The 23,705-nt window shown below is 60.7% G+C and overlaps 15 protein-coding genes across 15 annotated transcripts; 8 read left to right on the top strand and 7 right to left on the bottom strand.

The window, feature by feature from the left end:
- Positions 1–50: 50 nt before the first annotated feature.
- OT_ostta13g00680 (DnaJ domain) lies at positions 51–830 on the top strand (the record flags this gene model as incomplete). Its single annotated transcript, XM_003082492.2, has 1 exon — positions 51–830. The coding sequence occupies one exon, from the start codon at positions 51–53 to the stop codon at positions 828–830; it is 780 nt and encodes a 259-aa protein (XP_003082540.2).
- A 152-nt stretch (positions 831–982) lies between these two features.
- Positions 983–1,669, bottom strand: OT_ostta13g00670 (Ribosomal protein L7Ae conserved site; the record flags this gene model as incomplete). Its single annotated transcript, XM_022982670.1, has 2 exons — positions 983–1,317; positions 1,489–1,669. 2 exons carry the CDS (start codon positions 1,667–1,669, stop codon positions 983–985), a joined length of 516 nt encoding a protein of 171 aa, XP_022840171.1.
- A 229-nt stretch (positions 1,670–1,898) lies between these two features.
- Positions 1,899–4,571, bottom strand: OT_ostta13g00660 (unnamed product; the record flags this gene model as incomplete). Its single annotated transcript, XM_003082490.2, has 1 exon — positions 1,899–4,571. The coding sequence occupies one exon, from the start codon at positions 4,569–4,571 to the stop codon at positions 1,899–1,901; it is 2,673 nt and encodes an 890-aa protein (XP_003082538.2).
- Positions 4,572–4,925: 354 nt separating this feature from the next.
- On the top strand, positions 4,926–6,071 carry OT_ostta13g00650 (RmlC-like jelly roll fold; the record flags this gene model as incomplete). Its single annotated transcript, XM_022982669.1, has 1 exon — positions 4,926–6,071. One exon carries the CDS (start codon positions 4,926–4,928, stop codon positions 6,069–6,071), a length of 1,146 nt encoding a protein of 381 aa, XP_022840170.1.
- Positions 6,072–6,107: 36 nt separating this feature from the next.
- Positions 6,108–8,309, bottom strand: OT_ostta13g00640 (MORN motif; the record flags this gene model as incomplete). The annotated part of the gene is made up of 1 exon (XM_003082488.2): positions 6,108–8,309. One exon carries the CDS (start codon positions 8,307–8,309, stop codon positions 6,108–6,110), a length of 2,202 nt encoding a protein of 733 aa, XP_003082536.2.
- A 311-nt stretch (positions 8,310–8,620) lies between these two features.
- Positions 8,621–10,759, top strand: OT_ostta13g00630 (Senescence marker protein-30 (SMP-30); the record flags this gene model as incomplete). The annotated part of the gene is made up of 2 exons (XM_022982668.1): positions 8,621–9,040; positions 9,134–10,759. 2 exons carry the CDS (start codon positions 8,621–8,623, stop codon positions 10,757–10,759), a joined length of 2,046 nt encoding a protein of 681 aa, XP_022840169.1.
- A 373-nt stretch (positions 10,760–11,132) lies between these two features.
- On the top strand, positions 11,133–13,808 carry OT_ostta13g00620 (IQ motif, EF-hand binding site; the record flags this gene model as incomplete). Its single annotated transcript, XM_003082486.2, has 1 exon — positions 11,133–13,808. The coding sequence occupies one exon, from the start codon at positions 11,133–11,135 to the stop codon at positions 13,806–13,808; it is 2,676 nt and encodes an 891-aa protein (XP_003082534.2).
- A 77-nt stretch (positions 13,809–13,885) lies between these two features.
- Positions 13,886–14,488, bottom strand: OT_ostta13g00610 (unnamed product; the record flags this gene model as incomplete). Its single annotated transcript, XM_003082485.2, has 1 exon — positions 13,886–14,488. The coding sequence occupies one exon, from the start codon at positions 14,486–14,488 to the stop codon at positions 13,886–13,888; it is 603 nt and encodes a 200-aa protein (XP_003082533.2).
- Positions 14,489–14,682: 194 nt separating this feature from the next.
- On the top strand, positions 14,683–15,612 carry OT_ostta13g00600 (Zinc finger, DHHC-type, palmitoyltransferase; the record flags this gene model as incomplete). The annotated part of the gene is made up of 1 exon (XM_003082484.2): positions 14,683–15,612. The coding sequence occupies one exon, from the start codon at positions 14,683–14,685 to the stop codon at positions 15,610–15,612; it is 930 nt and encodes a 309-aa protein (XP_003082532.2).
- Positions 15,613–15,715: 103 nt separating this feature from the next.
- On the bottom strand, positions 15,716–16,414 carry OT_ostta13g00590 (Serine hydrolase FSH; the record flags this gene model as incomplete). The annotated part of the gene is made up of 1 exon (XM_003082483.1): positions 15,716–16,414. One exon carries the CDS (start codon positions 16,412–16,414, stop codon positions 15,716–15,718), a length of 699 nt encoding a protein of 232 aa, XP_003082531.1.
- A 238-nt stretch (positions 16,415–16,652) lies between these two features.
- OT_ostta13g00580 (Glycosyl transferase, family 4) lies at positions 16,653–17,963 on the top strand (the record flags this gene model as incomplete). Its single annotated transcript, XM_022982667.1, has 1 exon — positions 16,653–17,963. One exon carries the CDS (start codon positions 16,653–16,655, stop codon positions 17,961–17,963), a length of 1,311 nt encoding a protein of 436 aa, XP_022840168.1.
- A 70-nt stretch (positions 17,964–18,033) lies between these two features.
- OT_ostta13g00570 (Cyclophilin-like peptidyl-prolyl cis-trans isomerase domain) lies at positions 18,034–18,816 on the bottom strand (the record flags this gene model as incomplete). The annotated part of the gene is made up of 1 exon (XM_003082481.1): positions 18,034–18,816. One exon carries the CDS (start codon positions 18,814–18,816, stop codon positions 18,034–18,036), a length of 783 nt encoding a protein of 260 aa, XP_003082529.1.
- Positions 18,817–19,120: 304 nt separating this feature from the next.
- OT_ostta13g00560 (unnamed product) lies at positions 19,121–20,170 on the top strand (the record flags this gene model as incomplete). Its single annotated transcript, XM_022982666.1, has 1 exon — positions 19,121–20,170. One exon carries the CDS (start codon positions 19,121–19,123, stop codon positions 20,168–20,170), a length of 1,050 nt encoding a protein of 349 aa, XP_022840167.1.
- A 426-nt stretch (positions 20,171–20,596) lies between these two features.
- On the bottom strand, positions 20,597–21,784 carry OT_ostta13g00550 (Phytanoyl-CoA dioxygenase; the record flags this gene model as incomplete). The annotated part of the gene is made up of 1 exon (XM_022982665.1): positions 20,597–21,784. The coding sequence occupies one exon, from the start codon at positions 21,782–21,784 to the stop codon at positions 20,597–20,599; it is 1,188 nt and encodes a 395-aa protein (XP_022840166.1).
- A 59-nt stretch (positions 21,785–21,843) lies between these two features.
- Positions 21,844–23,673, top strand: OT_ostta13g00540 (TATA box binding protein associated factor (TAF); the record flags this gene model as incomplete). The annotated part of the gene is made up of 2 exons (XM_022982664.1): positions 21,844–22,083; positions 22,231–23,673. 2 exons carry the CDS (start codon positions 21,844–21,846, stop codon positions 23,671–23,673), a joined length of 1,683 nt encoding a protein of 560 aa, XP_022840165.1.
- Positions 23,674–23,705: the final 32 nt, after the last annotated feature.

Below are 23,705 nucleotides of genomic sequence, written 5' to 3'. Positions count from 1 at the left end.
GGTCGACGTCTTCACACCGCACCGCCGTCGTCGCGCGGGCGTCGATTCCCATGGACGCCCTCGAGCGCGCGATGCGGAATCGCGTGCGCGCGCTGGAGGACACGTCCGAGGCGCGCGCGGCGATGCGTCGGCGCGTGGAAAATGCTCGAGCGCGCGTCGCGAGCGATGATGCGAACGCCGTGACGACGCCGAACGCGCTCGACCGCGCGCGCGAGGACGTCGAGGACGCCGACGTCGTCGCGGCCGTCCTCGACGCGCACGCCCGAGGGGATTACTTCGCGTGCCTGAACGTGCGACGACCGACGTGCGACGACGCGGGACGGGCGACGTGGGACGTGAGCGACGCGGAGCTCAATCGAGCCTTCAGACGGGCGTCTCTGCGCGTGCACCCGGATAAAAACAGGGCGAGCGATGCGAGAAAGGCGTTCGATGCGATCGGGGAGACGCAGAAGCTGTTTCGAGACGGGAAGAAACGGGCGGAGATCGTGCGCGAGGCGGCGGACGCGGCGTTCAAGGAAAAGTGTCGACGGGATCCGGAGTTCGCGCGAACGGCGATGCGGGCGAGGGAGAGCGCGAATGCGGATGCGTATGCGGATGAGATGCGTCGACAGCGGGAGGAGGCGCGGAGGCGAGCGGCGGAGAAGCGAGCGAAGGGGGCGCGGAGGAAGCGGGAGGAGCGCGACGACGCGCGAGACGCGTTGGAGAGAATGGCGAAGAGTTTAGAGGCGGAGGAGCTGGCGAAGGCGAACGAGGCGAAAGGAGGGGGGAGCGACGGCGACGACGCCACCGTGGTCGTGCGTAGAAAACCAAAGAAACGATTCATGTTTTAGTCGTCGGAGCGGGCGTCGGCGCCGAACGCGCGATTGATTCGCGCGACGCGCGACGGCGCCGAACGCGCGATGTAATCATCATCGAATAGTGTATGTGGGTGTATGATTTACATTCTCTCTCTCAAAATTATCAACCGTCGCGACGAACGCGATCACTTGCTCATGGCTTGGATCTTCTCCACGCACTTGGCGTACATTTCGTCGAATTCCTTCTTGTCCTCTGAACTCATCTTCACGCTCCCCTTCGCACCTTCCTTCAACACAAGCATCACCGACGTCGGCCGCTTCGTCATCCCGGCCGCCCCGAGTTCCTCCTTGCTGTGCACGTACACGTACGGCACGTCCGCCTCCTCGCACAGAATCGGCACGTGCGTGATGACGTCGATGGGTGAGATATCCCCAGCGATCACCGCGAACCCCTTCACGTCCTTCTTCAACGCCTTCACCACCTCCTTCACCCCGCGTCGAACCTGTTTCGCCTTGGCCGCTGCGCACCGCGCGACAATCGCGTCGTCAGTCAGAATCGCCCCGCGCGCCCGCGACGTCCGTCTCGCCTCCCATTCCCCTTCCCACGCGCGCACCGTCCCATCACCGCGCGCCGTCGACCCATCACCGACGTCCCGACCATCACTCGACGCCCGCGGTCGATCGCGCGCACCTCGCTTGACGGTTTTCAGAATCTTCTTCGTCGTTTTCACATCCGCGAGCGGGGTCGCGATCGCCGAGCACGCCTTCATGCCCTCGCTCGCCGTGCGCGCGGTTCCAGGGGTGGACGGCGACCGGGGCGTCGACGGCGTCTTGGGCGTCTTCTCGCGTTTTTCCGACTTTGGCGTCTTCATCGTCCGCGTGCCGCGCGCGGTGACGTCGCGACGCGCGGCGGCGGCGCGTCGATCGCGCGGTCGCGCCTAGGGTTCAGTGGACGCGGCGGCGGCGCGGACGTCGGGACGTAACGGTACGCGGCGGCGCGTGCGTCGCGTGATGGATAGCGAGGCGCGTCGGTGGATTGATGATGATTACACGGCGAGACGCGGTCGTACGGGCGCGGCGCGGCGGCGGCGGACGCCGAGGTCAACTGTCGGCGACGCCGTAAAAGTGTTGATACTTGAATCGCCAATCATCCGACGGCGCTTTTCCACCGGGGTAGAGGAGTTTCGCTCTGCGGGTGAGTTTGAACCCGCTGAACTTGAAGAAGAAATCGAAACCGAGGCATTTCCAATCTGTTTGACACTTCGCGTCCAACGCTTCTTCCATGGAGTCGACGCTCTGTAGGTCGATGTTCGCCGCGTTCACGAGCGTGTACCCGGGGACCGGGCTGACGTACTTTCTCCAGATTCCCTTCGTGTACGCGATGTTCGTTTTCGTGTCGCCGTACTTGAGCAAGTCCCAGTCTCTGTTGGACTTTTGACCGTAGCCAACGCAGGCGAAATCCCGCCAGCACGCTCGGCGCACGGCTTCTCGATCTTCGGCGTCATCTGACGTGCTTCGGCCCCATGTCCGGAGATATGCGAACCCGTAATCAGGGATGACAAAGTTACGAATCTGAGCGAGGTTGTACTTTGAATCAGTCGCCGATGTCGACGGCTGTAACAAGTCCCAACACGTGGACCCGGGTACTGTGACGCTGTTGCCGAATATTTTAACAGTTCTGTCTGGCTGTTGGTACTGTCCGAAACCAATGCAGTTGTTGGTCTCCATGCATAGCAATTTAGCGTCTTTGAAATCTGTCGAGCATCCAGCGTGCGCCAAAAATTTCCCTCCGGTAACCCGTGAAGGTGGCACGTATGCGCTTGGATTGTCTCGGTAAATCATGGCTTGCGTCTTTTGGTCGTCTGGTAGAGGGGCATCCACCGCAGCACCTGCCGCTTTGATTTCGGCAGCAGTAGGTTCTGTAAATAAAGCCGAGGCATCATATTGCGGCGGTGGTGGCGGTGCAGCCGGTGGTGAAAACATCTTTTTTAGTGCCTTCCTCCAGCCCAGGCGCCCACGCTCAAATCGTGCGCGAGGCTTGAGGTTCGCCGTAGTATGCTTGGGTTCATCACCCAGTGAAGACGACGAAGATGAAGACGAAGACGCAACACCAAACGGGGTAAACTTCTGCCCGCTGGTGCATGGCTCACCGTCTGTTCGTACACAGATCCCTGTGTGACAAACTCCTGCGGTGACGCCAGCGCTTGGCCAGGGAGCGGGATTCACATCCGAGGACGCTGAGCTCACTTGACCTGCGAAGGAGATACCATAAATCTGGTCCGGATTGCCGACACCGTGTATGTACGACATACCGAGATCAATGCCTACTGGTATAATCGGCAAATCTGCACCCAAGTCGAGAGCGAAATAACCCGCCGTACCGGCGACTGTACCGATGTCTTTATATCCGGAGACAGCGATTGATGCGCTGACAGAAGCCTCTGCACCTGTCTTTGGCGGGATGGTGTACCCGCCCCCAACGCAAGCCGCGACGTAGCAAAAACGCGTTCCTTCGAGATCCGCGCCCACTCCGATCTCCGTCGCGGCCTCAGCTGTGTGTACGCCACCACTTAAGTCTCCACCGAGCACGACACCGAACGTGAAGGCAGGTAAGTCTCCACTCTTAAGCGCAGGGCAAGACGCCTTCAAGCGTTGTCCGAAAGCTTTGATCATCTCGACCGCGAGCGTTGCGTGAGGAAAGACCTTAGCCCACACCATGTTACACGCAACGCCAGACATCTCGTTGAAATACTTGGTCCTGGACTCCCCATTCTCTTGTCCCTTGAGGACGTCTTCAACGAGGTCGAAAATCCCGGTGCCTTGACTCCTCAACGCTCTCGCAAACTTTTTAAGATGAGCAAGCCCTTCAAGACACTCTAACTGACTCAACAATTGCTGAATGAGTTTAATAACGTCCTCCATTGCTTCGACCGCTTCGACGGTGGACTCGCGCACGGTCTCGACGGCGTCTTCACTCCATCCTGACGCAGCGTCGTACGCATTCTCGATTCCAGAGTGTTGCCAGGCATTTATCGCAGTGGAACTCACGCCACTCACCGCCTGCGCGCTCAACTGATGTGCGGTTTGCACCGAAATTGAGCTCACCGCCGTCCCAAGGTCGTACTTCGTGCAAGACCTCTTGTCCGAGGACAACTTATAGCCGACCATGCACGTCTTGCACTGATCGCTCGTTCCAACGAGCCGATACTTTCTGCAATTCGCCGTAAACTTGATTGGAATATTTTTACAGCACCCATTCCACTTACACCCGCTCAAGTTGCACTTTGGGCAAAAGCACACCTTTTCCGTCTCGCACGCGCTCGCGCCGGTGACGAGCGACCCAGCGGGACACGTCGCCGGCGCGTACACCGAGCACCCATAATCGAACTCACAAGACTTCATCACCGGCGTACCTTCGGGTACGAGACAATGCTTCGGCGCCGGGTCAGCGATGGAGCACCCTCCCAGCGCGGCGACGTCCGACGCGCGCCCGTTCGCCAGCGTCTCGTTCGCGTGCGGCGCGCACGTCACCATGTCGTCGTTCAGGCAGCCCGCCGCGACGACGCGCGCGGCCGGGCACCGTCCTTCGACGTCCACGCCCACGCGCGCGCGCATCACCGCGCCCACGCGCGCGCGCATCGCCGCGCCCACCGTCACCGTCACCAACACCAACACCATCGCGCCGAGCGCGAGCGTCACCGCGCACGTCCGCGTCGACGATCGACGCGCGCCATCGCGCACTAACGCCGTGCGCTCGTCCACGACGCGCGTCATCGTCCGCGCGCGTCGTCCTCGCGCGCGACGGGGTGCCGACGACGCGCGTCGTCACCGTAATGCCGACCGCGCCGTGGGTGTTCCCGTAACACCATCGCACCGCGTCGCACCGCGAGCGCGTCGTCCCGTCGCCGCGCGGAATGCCCGCGCGCGCGCGGTGACGCCTCGCGTGCGCGTGCGTCCCGGCGTCGCGCGCGCGCGCGCGGTGGACGCCACGAGGCGTGCGCGCGAGCATTCCGCGCGCCCGGTCGAGGTTCCGCCGCGTCCGTCTTCGTCATCGCGCGACGACCGATGGACGCGGACGAGCGTCCACGGGCGCGCGCGCGATGGTCGGTCGTGAACGGGGCGGCGTCGATGGACGCGCGCGAGGGCGGCGACGGCGACGCCGGGGGCGCGGCGACGCGGGAGCGATGGTCGGACGCGGCGAGCTCGGACGCGGACGCGGCGGTGGACGACGACGATGATGGCGACGGCGAGCTCGGACGGGACGGTGGATTGGATCGCGCGGCGCATCGCGCGACGCTCGATGCCCTGCGAGCGCTGCGGGAGCAGCAGACGCGGATGAATGGGAAGATGCGTTGGCTCGCGCGATCCGTGCCGAAGATTTACGACGCGGTGGTGAACGACGCGACGAGCTCGATCGAGGAGTTACGACGGAGCGTGGACGCGCTGAGCGTGAGGTTGGATGCGGTCGTGGGTTCTGGACGGTTCGCGTCGAGCGCGAGCGGGGAGCGCGCGGGACGCGCGGCCGCGGCGGCGGATGGGCGGTTGGCGACGGCGAGCGACCGAGCCGCGCCGTCGAGGAGCGGTAGTCCGGGGGCGAAGACGCCGATCAAGAGTGTCGGAAGGGTGGCGTCGATACGAACGACCTTTGGCGAGGCCGTGAATGAGGAGAATGAGGACGTGGTGTCGCAGATGCCTCGAGTCGGTCGCGTCGGCGACGCGGAGGACGAGCGAGCGAACGCGTCGGCGAGGAGTAAGTTTGAGAATAAATTCAAGGAAAAGGACAGGAGGGCGTCGGAGGCGAAAGATATTGATCCGAGAAAGTGGACGCGGGAGAAATGGATATCGCACCTCCGATCGACGACACCCAAGTTTTTCGAGGCGTTGGACGACGTGTCCATCGTCGACATTCTCGATGGGGCGAAATGTTTCTTCGTTCAACGTGGTGCGCGACTGGTGCGACAGGGCGAGCGTGGGTCGTCAATGTTCATCATTGTTTTGGGTAAGGTACACGTCATTCACACCGATCCGTTGAAAAATCGAGGCGAACCGTTGCAGGTGGCCACACTGCAGCAGGGTGACTTTTTTGGCGAAATCGCCCTCATGACGGGCGAGGAGCGTCGCGCCACGGTCATGGCGCCGTACGAAGGAGACGGTAACGTCTGGGTTTTAGAACTCAGTAAGGTAGACATCGGAAGCGTAATCCTGGCGAGACCGAACGTGATGCGCGCGCTCACGGACGTGTGCGCCGATCGTCGACTCGAAAAACTTGCGTGATGTTGTTTAAATTAAACAGCGTACTGCACACAGAACCTAGCGCGGAAGATCACATTCGTCCGAAACCAGCGCGCCATCGCGCCAGATACCGGTGATTTCCTCGCCTGAGTGTTTCACGAGTGTTCCGTCACCGTCGACCTCGCCCGCGTTGAACGTGCCATCGAAGTACGCGACGTCGCCCGTCTTGAAGGATAGACGTCCCTTGCCGTTGGGTAAGTCGCCAAACCACTTACCGTCGTACCAGTCACCGTTCGCGAAGACTTGGCGCCCGTCTCCCTCACGTTTGCCATTCACCCACTCGCCCTCGTACACCGCAAGCGACGCGAACTCCACTCGGACGACGGAGCGGTCGGATCCAACGCGGTCCTTCTCCAGCATGCCGAGCGCGCGTTTTGACAGATTAGACTTCTCTTCCTCCTTCTTCGCGGGCCTCCACCCAAAGAGCGAGCGTACACGGCTAAGCTTCTTCGATTGCTTCGTTGAGTCTGATTCTTTAGCCTCAAGCGTTTTATAACCGATGACGTTCCCGGCGTTATCCCTTTGAGGCTCGCTAATGCGCACGGCGACACCGTTGACGGCAAAATCTCGCGGAAGCGCCGGGAGCGTCACCTTCGGCGGCGCGTTCGTCGCGATCTCGACCTCTTGGTATGTAATTTTGTCGGTCACCGTTTGCGCGCTAGACATCTCCCCTAAGAGTTCCGCCGACGTGTACACGACTGGCTCTTCGCTCTTTGATTTCTCCGCAACTGGTTCTGACTCGATCGAGATTCCGGCGCGACTAGCCTCTAACTGCGTCACCATCTCCTTCGTGTCCCCGAAACCGAACGTTTTCAAGTCTTCTCGACTCAGCTTCGTTGTCTTACGACGCTGTATTTCGGGCTCGGAGTTCTCTGCGTCGTATCTGGGGATGAAGGGCATCGCGTTCGCCTTCGCTCGCTGTTCGTCGAGCACGGTCGACACGTTCGTGGACTCCGGCGCCGCATTAGCCGCCGTTGCAGCGTCCGTGACGGTCAGGAGACTCACCTCCACCTCCGTCGTCCCCTTTTTATCTGGATCCGCGACGGTGATGAATTGCTCCGCTTCAGGCGCAAGTTCGCTCAGCACTTGCGACACCGCCGCCCGCGCGATGGGGCCGAGCGAGACCCCGTGTTTTAGCATACATACGACCAAGTGGGCGGTGTCGAAACGACCGGGCGCTAAAAATGGGCTCTCACGCGCCGCAGTGAGAATGGCTTTCCGAGCCGCGCTCGCGCATGCTTCATCGATCGATCCGTACGTTGGAACCTGCGCGACGCCTCGGCCAGCGTGGGAGACCCCACATCCACCACCGCGCGACGACATGACTCTGTTCACAAACGCACGCAATTCATTCTTCTTCGTCTGCGGGACCCAGGCCTCAACGTCGCTCGCGTTCGCAACAAAGTTGGAATTCCAACAGTTTCCTCGCAGCGCATCGAGCGAGCTCAAAACAGAAAACAACAATGACGCATCCGCGACAGATGTCGCGTCCTGCACCGACATGTTCTCCTCCCCGTTCTTCAGCAGCTCGCTCTGGGACACCGTGAGCACAACGTCGCACGCCCCCGCGCCTGAGGCGCATCGCACGAACTCCTCGCACGACGTCTTCTTCCTTCGTCCCTCAAACGAAAACGGCTCAATGACGCCCGCGAGCATCATCCCACCCTCCGGCGCTCTCGAAGCGCCCTTGAACCCGAAAAACCCACGCTTCGCTGTGGACGCCTTTACCCTCGAAATCTCTCGCACGAAAGCCTCACCGCTCTCCAAGGCTTCGCCGCCCGCGCACAGCACCACCACCGTCCGCGGCGGCGTCCCGCTCAACGTCCCCTCTCCCGACATCACAGCCGCCGCCGCGCTCGCCGCGTTATCCTCCACCACCTTCCCACTCACTTCCACCGTCTGCGGCGGCAGACGCCATCGATTCGCGGCCGCGCTTCGCTCGAGCGACCCGACGTCCGCGCTCAGCGCCCAAGACGCGCTCTCTGGCAACGCCCTGGATTCGCACAAAGCATCCACTAAAGCGCATCCCCTGGTGCCTATCCCCACGATCGCCACCTCACGACCTCGGTATCCTATCGGGTCCTCCTCCGGCGTCTCGTTCGGCGTCGACCGCGCGTCACGGCGTCCAGCGCGGCGGTTCGTGCGTCGACTTTGATGTCGTCCCAGCTGTCGCTGCACGCGTGTAAAACCGTTCGTTTGCGACGATCGACGCGCGCACATCGCGCGCGCGACGACGAAGGCGTCGACGCGGGACGTTCGGCGCGCCCACGCCCTCGCCCGCGCGTCGAGGTCGAGCGCGAGGACGCGGCGCGCGCTCGATGAGTTTTTCAAAAAACATCGCGGTCGATGATAAAAATGATAAAAACACTCGGACCGATGGTACTACATAGTGCGTTGGTTCGACGTACTGTAAGACATTATTTCAATACATAGTATTTTTGTAGTTAATATACTATATCCGCCAAGGGGCGATCGCGCGCGCGCGGCGTCGCGCGTGCGCGCGTCCTCACACGCGCGCGCCGTCCCTCGCGATGCTTCGATTGCATCACGGCGCATCGGCGCTTCGATTCGCGCGTCCGCGACCGCGTTTCGGGCGATCGGCGCGCGCGGTGACGCCCACGAAGGCTGGTTTACTCGATTCGTTCCGGAATGTGTCGAAGCGTTCGCAAAACGGCGCAAAAAGCGCGACGGGGACGACGTCGGAGGTCGACGTCGCCGCGCTCGAGCGCGCGGTGAAACTTGAGACCGCGCCCGTGCGTCAGGGAGAGAAAAACGAGGCGAATACGAAGCGCAGGGCTGTTATGGCGGGGAACTGGAAGCTCAATCCGAAGACAGCCGCGGACGCGAAAACGCTCGCCGCGCTCGTGGGCGCGGCCAGACGTGATGTCGACGCGGACGTGGACGTTTTCGTCTGTCCGCCAGCGCCGTTTTTGGCGGACGTCGTGCGTGTGGTACGTTGACGATGGACGCGCGCGCTGAGAATTCTTCGTCGTCAGAATTCGTTATCCGTAGATTGACTTATTGTTTCTTGTTCGACCTCGCAGCTCGAGGGGTCCGGCGTCGCCGTTGGATGCCAAAACATTTATTGGAAGGACTCCGGGGCGTTCACAGGGGAGATGACGGCGGAGATGGCGAAGAGCGTTGGATGCACTCACGTGCTTGTCGGGCACAGCGAGCGCAGGGAGCTATTCGGCGAGACGGATGAACACACGCGATTGAAGACGCGCAAGGCGATCGATTGCGGCATGACGGCGGTATTGTGCATCGGGGAAACGAAGACGGAGTACGAGGCTGGTCAGGCTCGACGCGTGTGCAGCAGACAGCTCGAGGCTGCGCTCGAGGGCGTCCAAGCGGACGAGCTATCACAGGTGATAGTCGCGTACGAGCCGGTGTGGGCCATCGGCACCGGGCTCACCGCGACACCTGCTATAGCGCAGTCCGTGCATGCGGGTATTCGTCAGTGGTTTCGTGAGAAGTACGGCGATGGAGCGGCGAGTAAGATTCGCATTCAGTACGGCGGATCCGTCAAGCCGGAAACCGTGGACGAGCTCATGCAGGCGCCAGATGTCGACGGGTGCCTCGTCGGTGGCGCGTCGCTCGTCGCTGAACAGTTCGGGCGAATATTCAATTTCGATCCCACTCCGGAGGGTCCGCGAAAGCTTTGGGCTGAGGAGGTCGTGCCGTGTGGCAACCAACTGGGCGAGTCGCCGATTTGGTCAGAGGAACGTCAGACGCTTTACTGGGTTGATGCCCCGGCGGGAACACTTTTCAGCTGGGATTTGAAGTCGGCGCCAGTGAGGACAAATTTTGGTGAGGTACTGGGATGCGTCGGTCTTCGAAGCGGCGGCACACTCATCCTCGGTCTCGAGTCGGGTCTTCACGCTTTTGACCCGGCGACGAAGAAGCTCAAGCTCTTGTCTGAGTTCGAACCGGGACTAAACACGCGACCTAACGATGGTCGCGTCGATCGATTTGGGAATTTCGTTATCGGCTCGTACAACAACGCGCACCGCGTTGACGCCGCTCCCATCGGAGGTTTGTGGAGACTCCGCGCCAAAGGCCAAGAGCTCGAGGAGATTCTCGATTACAAGTTCAGATGCTCCAATTGCATTTGCTTCACCAAGTCCGGAACCACGATGTTTTTCTGCGACACGCCAACCAGGAAGATTTATCAGTTCGATTATGACCCGCGTGTGGGGCCGATGAACCGCCGCCTTTTGTACGAGCTCCCGAGTTCCGTCCCGGGCGGCCCCGACGGAGCGCAGTGCGACGACGACGGCAACCTGTGGGCTGCCATCTCTGGCGCCGGCAAGGTGATCCGAATCACCCCCGAGGGTAAGGTCAATCTCGAAATCGAACTTCCTGTGAAGCAACCAACCTCGGTCACGATCGGGGGGCCGATGCTCGACACGGTGTTCATCACCACTCGCGCTGAAAACGGCCGCAACGACGCTGGCTCGCTCTTCGCTTGCCGCGTCGACGACACCAGAGGCATTCCCGAGCCCGAGTACGCCGACTCAACCTCGCTCGCGAACGCTGAAACCCTCACCCCAGGTCTCACTCGAGCCGAGCAATCCGCCGCCAAGTCCAAGTTTTGCTCAGACTGCGGCGTCGCGTTCGCCTCCAAAACCGCTCGATTTTGCGCCAACTGCGGCGCGCGACGGAGCTAACCACCGCGCTCACATCGTCGTCGTGTAACCCAACCACCAGAATCCACACACATCACGCGCCATGCGCACGTCTCCATCGTTTCGCGACCAATCTTCCCGACCATCGCCTCGACGCTCGCGCGCGCGTTCGAAACGTCCGCCGCGCGCTCGAAACGTCCTCGATGGCTTAAAACAGCCGTTCGCCCGCGGCCATTCTTTCTCGCGCCATCTCCGACGCACGCTCTCGCCGCACACGTCGCCGCGCGCGGCGAAACGCGCGCGCAAAACGCGCGCGCGAAGCTCTCACGCGATCGACGCGCGCGCACACGTCGCGGCGCCGTCGTGCGGACGAAACGGCGCGACGCGTTGAAGAATTTTGGTGTCGCTCTGAGATATGTCGCGCAGAGCGAGCGGAAACGATCGGGACGACGGGGACGCGCTCGACCGTCAGTCGTTCGCGGACACGGACGGGGATTCCGTGCGCGAGCGATCGTGGTCGCGAGAGGACGCACCGAGCGCGACGACGTCGACGAGCGAGGAACGGGGGAAGGTTGAGCCGTTCGGGAGCAGTAGCGAGGAACGTCGGACGCGGGTACCGGGTAAAATGAGCGGGTTGACGAGTTCGGGGAAGGGTGTTCACGGTAGAGCACGAATGACAGCGTACGAAGCGATGTTAAGGGAGTCGTCGATGCGATCGAAGCAGAACGCGCCCTCGCCCGTGGAGCTCGAAAAACAGAGCTCGTTTGAGCGACAAAAGACAATCAAACGCGAGGCAAAGAAGGAGAGGGCACGAAGACAGAAGAGCGAGCGACGGAAACGAAAAGAACAGACGACGTATAAGCGAAGTAAATTCGCGATATCGCCGCAGCACGCGATTTTGCAGCGATGGGAAGGTTGCATGATGTTGTTGTTGTGCTACACGGCAATCGTGACGCCGGTTGAAGTCGGCTTCTATGAGCCAAAGGTCAACGCGATTTTCTACGTCAATCAAGTCGTCACCGCGTCGTTTATCATTGATCTCATCTTGAACTTTTTCACCGCCATCGTGCACCCGAGGACGGGACTGCTCGTGTACAACCTCAACTACATCGCGCAGCGGTACTTGAAGAAGTGGTTCATCATTGACTTTGTCTCGTGCATTCCATTCGACGCCATGTACTTGGGCGTAGGCGGCGTCTTACCCGGATTCGCCAGTCTCGGCGCGCTTCGAACGCTACGCTTACTCAGATTGGTCAAACTTGTGCGGGCTTTCCGTGTGAGTCGTTTGTATAAAAACTTGGAACTCAAGTACAGTCTCGATTACTCGCTCATCGAGCTCGTGAAGTTTGGCATAACCGCGGTGATGTTCGCCCACTGGTTGGCCTGTGGCTTCGGTTTGGTCGAGGACCTAGAGAGAGCCTCTTACTCCTGGTCGCGGCTAACCGATTTCGGTGGCGTCGTAGTTGGAGTTGATGGTGGTGACCCTCGCGAAATCGTCGGGTCGTTCCGTCTGTACTTGGCCGCGTTGTACTGGTCTACAATGACCATCTCCACGATTGGTTACGGTGATATCGTTCCAGTGACGAGTGGCGAGCGCGTTTACGTCATCATTGCCATGCTTATCGGCGCGTTCGAGTATGGTTACATCGTAGGGGCAGTGTCGAACGTCATCGCGACGAGAAACGAGAAGACAAATAAATTTCAAGCGCTCATGCGCGACTTGAACTCCTTCATGGGAGAAAACAGATTTCCACCCTCCTTGTGCGTGCGTCTCCGCGAATATTTCAGGTATCAGCTGGAAGGATCTGATGAGGAGATGTACAAACGTCTCCTGCTCAAGATGTCACCGGCGTTGCGAGGAGAGTGTTCGATCCGAATGAACACGTGGATCAAGCATGTCAATTTCTTCAAAGGATGCCCAGAAGAATTCGTCACTCACCTCTCAACTCGCGTCGTCGAACACGCGTTTCCGCCCGAGGAAACGTTGTTCAGCATCGGCGATAACGTCACAACGCTCTTTGTCATCCGTCGAGGGCTCGTTAATGTCGCGGGCGTGATCAGAACTTCAGGCAAAACGATTGCAGAGGAAGCGCTTTTCACAACGTCGCCAATGGTATACAGCGCGCGAGCCGTGACGTACGCTGATATTTACACCCTCGAGCGAGATGATTTCCACGCGGCACTCGAGCCATTCCCAGCCACAAAGAGATACTTCAAGCTCAGGGGCGTAAAGAAGGTCTTCAGGGATGAAATTTTGGCGTTTTCAAAGGCGTATTACGCCCTCAAGGAGAAAGGAATCGACGCGGATCTTTCAGGGGAGATAAACGATCGGCCGGAGTTTTATTTGCGAAAATTACGGATTATTTACGGAGAAGACGGTGAAGGGTTGGATGATCCTAAGATTCTCGAGGCGAAAACGAAAGCGGCGATCGTGATTCAGAAGCGTTTCAGAGGCATGCTTCATCGTGTGATGATGCACGGTGCGCTCGTTGAGCGAGACGTACACGGTATTTTCCACAAGATGCTGCGCGAGCGCGACCCCGTGAGTTACACGGCGCGGGCCATCGACGTGTTTCACTGGCGTCTAGCGTACTCTCTGACGGAGGTGCATCGAAAGTTGAACTCGCTGCTGGACTACAACGAAATTGAGGAGGAGGCAACTGAAGTGAAGGCGGACGCTTCTCTCATGGCGAACGCTCTCGCAGCGGCTTCTGGCAAGGTCATGCTACACACGCGCTCCAAACAGAAGACTGCGGGTACACCCGGTGAACGTTCTCCGCGAATCAGCGCCGGGGGCTGGATGACGTCGGGATCTGAGAGCGCGCTTCAAACGTTGCAGTCTCGAGTCGACGAGCTCACCAACCGCCTGGTCCCACTAGATCGAAGAATTACGAACTCGCAGGCGAAGCAAACCGCCGCATTGGTCGAGACGAATGAGCGCCTAAACGAGCTCGCGACGCAGCTCGAAGCGCTCGTAAAACTCACTGTGACTAGCATGGAGTCCGGGATAGCCGAGGCCAGGGTGACAGCGCGCACCAGACCGAGACGCGCTCTCTCACCTCCCCCAGCCTCTGAGGCCTCAAAATGGTAAATGTAGGCTCGCTGTAGTGAATGACATTGTTGCTGTTCAATTGCCCATAAAAAATAACCACTGCAGCGCACGGGTGCTCACACGCGTGACATCACTTCCGCTCCCTTGAGGATGTCCACCAAAGCGTCCGCGCTCTCTCGCGTCAATCCCACGTCGTGCGTCGTCCGCACGAACCGCCTCCGCCATGCGTGCCCATCCGAAACCACTTCCTTATCGTCCACGATCGCGAACTCCGGCCACGCGCTCGCGTCCTCGCCGTGCGTCGCCTTGAGATACCGCTCAATCTCCAGCACCCTGTTCGTCGACACCGCCGCGTCGTGCGCGACGCTATCCGCGCGATGCGGCTCCCCCGACGTGCGGCCGACGACGCGGTCCGGTAATCCGTGTCTCGTGAACACGTACGCTACATACTCCTCAAAGTACCGCCAATACGTCGTGAGCACGATCTCGCACTCGCTCCGCGCTAAAATGTCACCCAAGAGCTCAACCTTGTCCTCGAGCACCACGATCTGCTTCGCCGTCGCCGTTCGATTGAGCACGCCGTCGACGTCGAGGAATAACGTCGGGCGTTTACGTATTTCGCGAGGCGCGTCGCGTTTCGACGCGCGCGTAGACGCGACGCGCGGCGAGACGCTCGTTCGAATCATCCAACGTGACTGTGCGTCGCGAAATGCAGACATTTCTCGCCTTGGTCCTCGCCGCGCTCGCGATCAGTGGGATGGTACTCCTCGTACTCGGTCCAACGAAGACGTTCGAGCGAACGTGCGTCGGACGAGCGCACGACGCGATCGTGGAGGGGACGCCGAGGGCGTTTGTGATGGTTTTGGGATTTCTCTTGCGGGACGACCAACGCGCTGAAATGCTCGCGCGCGCGATGTTTAAGCGGCTGTGCGACGCCCCGAACCCGTTGGGACAGTTGGTGTACTTGATTTTAGCGCTCGGTGGACACTGGAGCTTCGTGCAGGGGGTGGAAGAACGTTTGTTGGACGACGGAGACGCCGGCGGGTGGACGGCGGCGACGAGCGCGGCGTTCGGTATCGCCGTCGTCACGTGGGTCGCGGCGTGCGCGAGCGATCCGGGGACGGTGACGCGGGAAAATGTGGAGCGGTACCTCGACGCATACGCGTACGACGGGGTGATGTATGGGAGGAAGACGTGTCGGACGCTCGGCGTGGACGCTCCGGCGCGATCCAAGTGGTGCGTGACGACGGAACGAAGAGTCGCACGGTTCGATCACTTTTGCGTGTGGATCAATAACAGCATCGGAGCTTGGAACTTGAGGTACTTTCTGGCGTTTTTAGCGGCGCAACTCGGGCTCGTGGCGTACGTGGCGTACGCGTGCGCGTACGCCGTGTTTCGCGATTTGACGCGCAAAGACGCGTGGTCTTTGCGGTTTAATCAGATGACGAAAACGGGCGAGCGAGCGACGCTAGCGACAGACAAGATGTTGTTCTATCGATTTGTATCGTATCACTACCCCACCGCGTTTGCTCTGTGGGCGTTCTGTACGCTCGCCACAATTTTAATCGCGGTGTTTCTGGTGTACAATTTGCGATTGGCGGCAAAAAACGTGACGACGAACGAGACGTTTAAGCGAGACGATCTCCGTGAAGCGGTCAAGGCGATGCGCGCCGAACCAACAAAGATTGATTTCGAAAAGGTCATGAAGAACGCGTACGACGTCGGAGTTCTGCGTAACTTGCTGGAGGTGTTGTTCCCGCCCGTGCAAAGCGAGCACCCGTGGCGCGTGCCGTGTTCCTTTCCACAAAAAACAACGTCGGCATCGAAGGAAAAGAACGCGTGAAGGAATTAGAAATAACTACATCTAGCATCTACCTGTACCGGTAACAAATGGCGACAACCGTTTAGCGACGTGAACGTGGGACGGTTCACAGCCGCGCAAGCGGTCAGCTTCCCTGCACCTCCCGAAGCCGTTCCTCTAGGAACGCCCTGAGAATGGGTTCTCCCCGCTCGTTCGCTCGCGGAACCACGTGTCCACCCGCGTGCGTCGCCATCGTCTTCACGGATCCAGACATGGCGTCAAACAATCCGACGCTCAAACCCTTCGGAACCACGCGGTCAGCTTCGCCGATCACGTGCAGCGTCGGCGCGCTGACGTCTCCGTAACTCAACCCCTTCGTCTCCTCCCCCCGCGACTTCATCCCGCTCACGATGACCCCAAATTTGAATCTCTCCCTCAAACCCTCACTCGCGAGCGCGATCGCCGCCATCGTCCCCCCCTGACTGAATCCGAGCACCCCGTCGAACGGTCCGTCCTCCGCGCACCGTCGCTCCATCTCCGCCAACGACCGCGTCAACCCCTCGTACGACATCGTCCCCCGTTCCGTCGTCTCCGCGCTCCACCACTCCCTCCCATCCACTCCGGGACCGAAGAACGCGTCCAGATCCCGCGGTATCGCCCCGCTCGCCGCGTTCGGCGCATCCAGAAAGTACAACTCAGCGATGTCCCGCAGATCCAAATCCCACCGCGCGAGCGTCGTTTGCCGCTCGAACACGCTCGCGTTGGCGCGGAAACCGTGCAGGGCGAGTATCTTCAACCGTCGAGGCGGTCGATCGACGCTCGACGCGGTGGTGAGGGCGCGCATGGGCGATCGCGTCGCGTCAGTCGATGCCGCGTGGAAACATCTTCGCGTCGAGATCCACGCTCGTCGTCGTCGTCGTCACCGCGTGCGCCGTCGTGGGCGTTCGCGCGGTGCACGAACAGCAGACGCTCGAGCGGGCGCGTCTTCGAGAGGGCGTTCGACGAGACGTCGAGCGATTACGACGGAGGGAGGGGAAACTTTGACTGCGTCGGAGTGGTTTCATCGGAGATTTCGATCGGTGATGGCTCGGAAAGCGACGAACGCGGCGTCGCGACGGCCGTCGAGGAGTGCGAAAGAGACGGAGGATGAGGCCTCGGACGATTGGCGAAGATCGAGCGAGGTCGGGGGGCTGGCGGTGGTCGCGCTGGCGCCGGCGGCGCTTTGGTTCGCGGCGAGAGGCGGGGCGGACAACGTAGGCGGCGCGACGTCGACGCTCGTGTGCGTCGTGATCTCGATCTTGGCGTATTGGATGACGATGCGATTGATTCCCTTCGTCGCGGCGAAGACGCTGTCGAGGAATATGTTTGGGAAGGATTTGAATAAGCGCGGGACGAGGCGCGGGGAGACGCGGGTGCCGGAGAGCGCCGGGTTGGCGTGCGGAGGCGCGTACGCCATGGCGTTGACGATGCAGCAGTTGTGCCAGCGCCTCGTTCGGGTGGCGTTCGGGCAGAGCGCTGGGAGCGCGGAGTCGTGGGCGGTGGAGTCGAACAGCGCGCTGGCGTGCGTGGGATATATGGTGTTCTTGGGATTCGTGGATGACGTGTTGGATCTCCCGTGGCGAGCAAAAATCGTGAGTCCGGGATTCGCCGCGCTGCCGCTCCTGCTGTCCTACGGCGGCGCGACGACGGTGTTGGTCCCGTCGCCCGTGCGAGCGATGTTCAACTTCCCCGCGGACGTGCGATCGATCGATATCGGGGCGCTGTACATGGTGTACATGTGGCTCCTCGTGGTGTTTTGCTCCAACTCGATAAACATTCACGCCGGATTAAACGGTCTAGAGGCGGGGCAATCGCTCATCATCGCTGGCGCCGTCTTGCTACTGAATGTGATGGCGCTCACGAGCGATCCCTCTGACGAACCAATCACCGCGGGGGCGCACCTGTTCAGCATCTCTCTCGTACTCCCGTTCATCGCGACGACGCTCGCGTTGCTGACGCACAACTGGTATCCGTCGAAAGTCTTCGTCGGCGATACGTACACGTATTTCGCCGGCATGACGCTCGGCGTCGCGGGCACACTCGGTCACTTCAGCGAAACGTTGCTGCTGTTCTTCTTTCCGCAAGTGCTCAACTTTTTGTACAGCACACCGCAACTCTTCAAGTTCGTGCACTGTCCGAGGCACCGTCTCCCGATCTTTGACCCGAAGACGGGTTTGCTCCATCCCTCGAAGGCGACTGAAACGAGGTATAACATGAACTTAGTCAATTTGTTCCTCCGACTTTTCGGTCCATGCACCGAGCGCGCGCTGTGTGTGCGATTATTGGTGTTCCAGGCGTCGTCGTGCGCAGCGGCGTTCGTCGCGCGACACGTCTTGACAGGCGTGTGGAAATAGACGTAAACGCGCGCAATTCTCTACAATAGCATCCATAGCAACTACTCTAAAGGTTATGTATCGACACATACTAGTTCCCTGGCAGACGCGCGGAGCGAATCTCATGAAGCTCCTTCGCGAGGGAATCCGCGCGCTCTGTACACGTCCGGAGCTCGTCTCGGCAATCCCCGTCCTCTGGTTCGTCGCCGCCGCACTGCCCACCCTCGACGACATACGTCGCCAAAATTTCCACCCGCTCCTTGGGCATCACAAATATTCCCTCCCTCTTCGTCTCCATCGCCTCTAACCGCCTCAACGTCGCCTCGCTCTCCTCCCCCACGACCTCTCCGAAGACCGCGTACTTCCCGTCCAAATGCGGCGCGTCGCCCAACAGAACGCTGAAAGATGACGTCGCGCTATCCGGATCGTCCCAACGCGCCATGCTCAACCGCCCCCGCGAGTGTTTCGGTTGGTTCTTAAACTCCCCTTTCACCGTCTTCTCCGCCAAACGCGTCTGCGCCGTATTCATCGCCGCGCGTCGTCCACCTTTCACGTCGGCGATCTGCGCGACGAATCCTTTGTCGATCCTAAACACGTGATTCGTCGCGTACATCCCGAGCTTGAGCATCTCGCGAACGTGCGCGATCGTCAACGGCGCCACGTTCTCCTCCTCGTCGTCGTACAGCGCGAGCGTGAGGTCGCCGCGCGTCGTTTGGAGCACGTAGCGCTCGCTCGAGCGTTTCGGCGACGAATTCGGCGCACCGACCCTTTCGGTGACGTCTTTCAGCGCATCCGAAGACGCACCGACGACGGTGACGCACGCGGCGACGCACGCGACGCACGCGAGCGCGCGTCGGAGTCGGCGCGCGCGCATGTCGAGCGCGTCGTCGCGTCGCGAAATGCTGGTTTCCATACACGCGTGACACAAAGGCCATCTACTTTTTTTTGATGTGATGGGCACCCGTAAACGCGCGGGAAAATTCGACACCGGCGTCGCTCGGCGCCGCACATCGCGGCGTGCGACGCGCGCGCGAGGCTCGACCGAGCGCCGAACGCTCGAGGAAAATTTCCTCCGCGTCCACGAGCGCGCGTCGCGGGCGTTCGAGCGACGTGCGAGCGACGAGCGATTGAATTCGTCGACGATTCGCGGCGTGCCCTCGGACGCGCGAGCGCGCGAGATGTCGACGAAGATCGACGTGACGTCGACGTTCCAAGGCGAAGGCGAGGACATGATCGCGGCGCTGATCGCGGCATCGCAGGTCAAGGGCGGGAACGGGAACGCGGGGAACGGGCGTGGGAACTTTGACGTGGACGGCGACGTGGTCAAGGAGAAGCGATCGTTCGAGCGCGAGCTCGTGCCTTTTGATTTCGGCGATGGTGGCGACGCGACGACTCCTTCGGCGCACGACGTGCGCGTTGTGAAAGTGCCTCCGGCGCCGAGGGCGAACGAGACGAGCGCGACGTCCGGGAAGAAGAACGGGAAGAAGAAGGACAAGAGCGCCTCGGGTAACGGGGGCGCGATCACCGATCCACGCGCTCGAGCGAATCAGGTGTGCGAACCGCAGAAAGCGACGTTGACACCTGAACAGCAAGCGGCGGTGCTCGCGGTGGGGCAAACGAAAGGAAATGGCAAGAAGAAGTCGAAGGGAAACAACCCCGAGGCAAACGTGAAGATCGCGACGAGCGGCGAGCGATACGCGCAGTCGTCCTTTCAAGCCGCGCCGTCGGCGGATCAGCTCCCGATGCCATCTTTCTTGCGAGATATGGCACCGATCGAACATCCGGTCGCGGTGAAGCCGGAACCGAGAACGATGCATCAAGTCGCCCCCCCGAGCGCGGCCAATTTGAAGGACTTGCTCGGGATGAAACCCGCGACGCCACCTCCGGCGCTCTTCACACCCCCGAGCGCACAGGCGAAGGGTCAAGCGCTGTTTAATAACATTTTGGACAGTGCGAACAAGCCCGCGCCGCGAACGGCTCAGGCTCCGCCGCCCATGATGGCTCCTCCGGGTCATCCAATATTGGTGCCGCCGGGTTATGACTCGGCCATGATGGGTCACCCAATGGGCCCGCCGCCGCCGGTGCGTCAAAAACTCAACGCCATCTTCGGCGTTCCAACGCAGCCACCGCAGGCATATCCGGTACCACCTCCGTACCCTGTCGCCCCAGAAACTTCTGGCGGAAACTTTCAGATGCTTATGAACAAGCTCAACACTGGTCGAGTGTGACGCCTCCTTGCGTTCACACCCACACTGTACCAACATCGTCAAATTCTGTACAATATCTCGGACGAGTCACCGCGATATTAGCGGTAGACCCACCAAACCGGGGCGAGACGCGAACCGATCGGTTCACGCGCCCTTTGCGGCTGGAGAAATCGAGGCGAGTTTTAAAAGCCTGCGTTTTCGCGCATCCAACTGCTCAGACGAGCCCTTTTGCCGTCGGTGACGACGGCGCGAGCGGCCCTTTTTGCGTGGCTTTGCCACGCGCACTTCAAGACCCCGTTTTGCGTCCGATAAGTGACGCGACACATCAAGTAGTCGTCCTCTAGGAGGGCATCATCATTTGAAGACGTTGCACAGCACCTCGTTGAAATACTACCAGGTACCGTGAGACTTCGTAACAAATATCATTACAACTTTGAGCGTTACCATTTATGATTCGCGTCGCCTCTTCGCTACCGTATCTTTTCCGTAGTCGTCGTCGCTTTGGCTCGCTTCTGCGCGCCCGAACTCGTCCCCGGGAACACCATCCTCGAAACTGTCGAAGTCGTCGTCGAAATCGTCGACGTTTTCAATCATCGCGTCGAGCGCATCGTCGATGGCATCGTCCTCGTCGCTTTCACCTTCGAACGCGGCCGAAGCGAACTCTTTGGTCACTTTCTTGACGTAATTCGGATGAAAAGAGCCCTTGGCGGCGTCGAAAAGCTTCTTCAGCATGGATAAATCTTTCGCGGACGATGGAAATCGTTCGTGGTAGCAAATCAACTGCCCCGCGACGAGCGCGACTCGCTCCTCGTGCGTCGGGTACTCGGGCGAGTCCTTGAGATAGGGCGGCTCGAAATCATCGGCGAAGCCGACGCTAAAGTTTACTCTCGGTTCACCCTCTTCGCCTTGACCCACAGAGCCCCAATGAATGAGGCGATGCGTAAACAAGACGCACTCCCCCGCTTTTACGGGAAGTGCCGTGACGTGCTGATACTTCTCCTTCGAGCTTAGCGCCACGCGCATTGGATCATCACCATCGTCGTCGTCTCCTTCAAAGTACCCCGGATCACACTCTCGCGGGACGCAGTACAAGCACGAATTCCTCGTCGTCGCGTCGTGAAAAAGCGGCACCCAAGCCGTGACGTACCTCGCCTGTCCATCCTCCCCCCTAAACGACCCCTTCGTGTCCTCCGGCTGCCGATCCCGATGTGGACCGAACGCAGACGTCTTTTCATCCGTCGTCGGATCCACCACCCACACCAAAACGTCGTAATTCATCACCAATCCCGTGAACGCCCTGTCCCGCACCCGCGCGCCGAGCGCCTTCAACGCGTCCCAAAAATCATCCCACACCGCGATCCAAGTCGGATCAAACCCTCTCTCGGCGAGCGCCTTCGCGCGACGCGCTAATCTCTCGTCCCGCGCGCGCTCGGACGCGCTCCGAGAGAGATCACGCACGAAACCAAAGCCGCGTTCGCGTACACTCGCTCTGAGACGCCCATCCTCGGTGGTTGAAACGACCGAACGCGACGCCGTCAACGCCTCCGCCGTCGTCAGCGCGTCGTCAAAGACGCGCCACGCGTGCTCGGACGATTCTCCATCGCGCGCGCGCGCGCACGGGGGCGGAAGCGGCATGCGCGGCCACCGCGCGCGTCGCCGTGTGTGGTGATGTGGACACCGAAAGGGACTCTTTCATGGGTCAGCACTCAAAAAAATTCCCTCGCACACCGCACAGCGCGACGCGCGTCATGGCACCCGCGTCGACGTACGCGCCGGCGTCCGTCGTCGCCGTCGCGGACACCATCGGTGCCCCGCGACCGAGCGACGAGGCGGCGAAAGCGCTCGCGAGCGACGTGGAGTACCGCTTGCGGACGATCATTCAGGATGCGATCAAAATCATGAGACACTGTAAACGGGAAACGCTCCGTGCCGAGGTGCGCGAACGATGGCGCGACGCCGTGCGCGCGGTGAACGACGGGCGTCGCGCGTGCGCGACCGCGCGTGAAGTTTGGTGGGATGCGCTCGGGAGACGCGTGAGAACGAGGGGACTGACTGGGACGAATGCGACCTCGAGCGCGCAGGATGTAAACGCGGCGTTAAAGTTGCGAAACTGTGAACCGCTCTACGGATTCGGCACCGGGACGTCGAGCGTGCAGTATAAGCGCACGAAGGAGGACCCGGAGGTTTTTTATCTGGATGAGCGGGAGATTGATGTCAGAGAGTTGATCACGAAGCGCTTGCCGCGACCGCCGGTGGACGTGAACCTGGTTCCGCACTGGTTGGCGGTGGAGGGGGTGCAGCCGATGATTCCGGAAAATCCCATGCCCCTGGCGCCGGAACCGAAACCGTTGCAGCCGCCGCTTGGGTCGAAGCGGCCGCGCGCGCGGGCGGAGGGTGGAGGGGATCCGGACGCAGGGGGGTTGCAGCCGGTGGTGTCGCACGTGCTGACAAAGGAGTTGCAGTATTACTTCGACAAGGTCACCGCGCTGGTTCGAGGGGCGGGACGCGCGGAGGCGAGCGATCGCGACGTCGATTTACTCGCTCGTGCACTGCGATCGCTCGGCGAAGACGTCGGTTTGCACAATTTGATGCCGTACTTCACTCAGTTTATCACAGAGGAGACCACGGCGAGTCTGAGGGACTTGCCACGACTCAGGGTGTTGATTCAGATGATTCGCGCGTTGATCTCAAATCCTGACATCAATGTCGAGCTGTACTTGCATCAACTGATGCCGAGCGTGGTGACCTGCGTCGTGGCGAAGCGGCTGTGTCAAAATTTGGACGAAGATCACTGGTCGCTTCGCGACGACGCGGCAAACACTGTGGCCTTTGTGTGCGCCAAGTTTGGCGCTGCGTACCCGAGTATTCAACCCAGGATCACGCGCACGCTCTTGCGCGCACTCTTAGACACCAAACCGCTCACGACGCACTACGGTGCCGTGCGCGGTTTACAAGCGCTCGGGCCCAAGGTTGTGCGAGAAACCATCATGCCCAACTTGCGCGCGTACATGACGAACACGCTCGAGCCCGCGCTTGAGGCGCCGAAGCCGCTGGACGATAGCGAGCTCAAAAACGCAAGCGAGGAGGATAGAAATATTGCTGTCGCAAAGGCGAAACTCGCGGTACTTCGCCATACCGACGCGCAGCGTGTCATGGGCGCTCTGCAAGAAGCCGTCGGCGCGTGCCTGCGAGATGAAATCGGCGATGCCGAAAACGCTGCGAGAGAGAAGCGACTCGCGGACCAACTCATGCGCTGGCACCGAATCGACGGCGCCGGACGCTTCGAAAAGGACGAGACCGCGACAGGGAAAGACGCGCCTGCGAAGAAGACGCCGGTGAGTCCGAACTCGCCGTCCCGCCAAGGTCGCGGCGCCACAGCGAAGGGCGCGAAATCCGCTGTCGTCCCCAAAGCCGCCCCGCTCGTTCGCGGTCGTCGCACCCGCGGGACGACACCGGACGACGATATTGGCGACGCCGCCGCCGCACACGCCCCCAACGTCGCCGTTGCGGAGACCCACGTCTAGTATTAGTAACGACCACGTCGCGACAAAGCGTA

Source organism: Ostreococcus tauri, assembly GCF_000214015.3.
Source record: "Ostreococcus tauri WGS project CAID00000000 data, contig chromosome 13, whole genome shotgun sequence".
NCBI lineage: Eukaryota > Viridiplantae > Chlorophyta > Mamiellophyceae > Mamiellales > Bathycoccaceae > Ostreococcus > Ostreococcus tauri.
The sequence above is the reverse complement of the archived record's forward strand: the minus strand, read 5'-3'. Positions and strand labels throughout refer to the sequence as shown.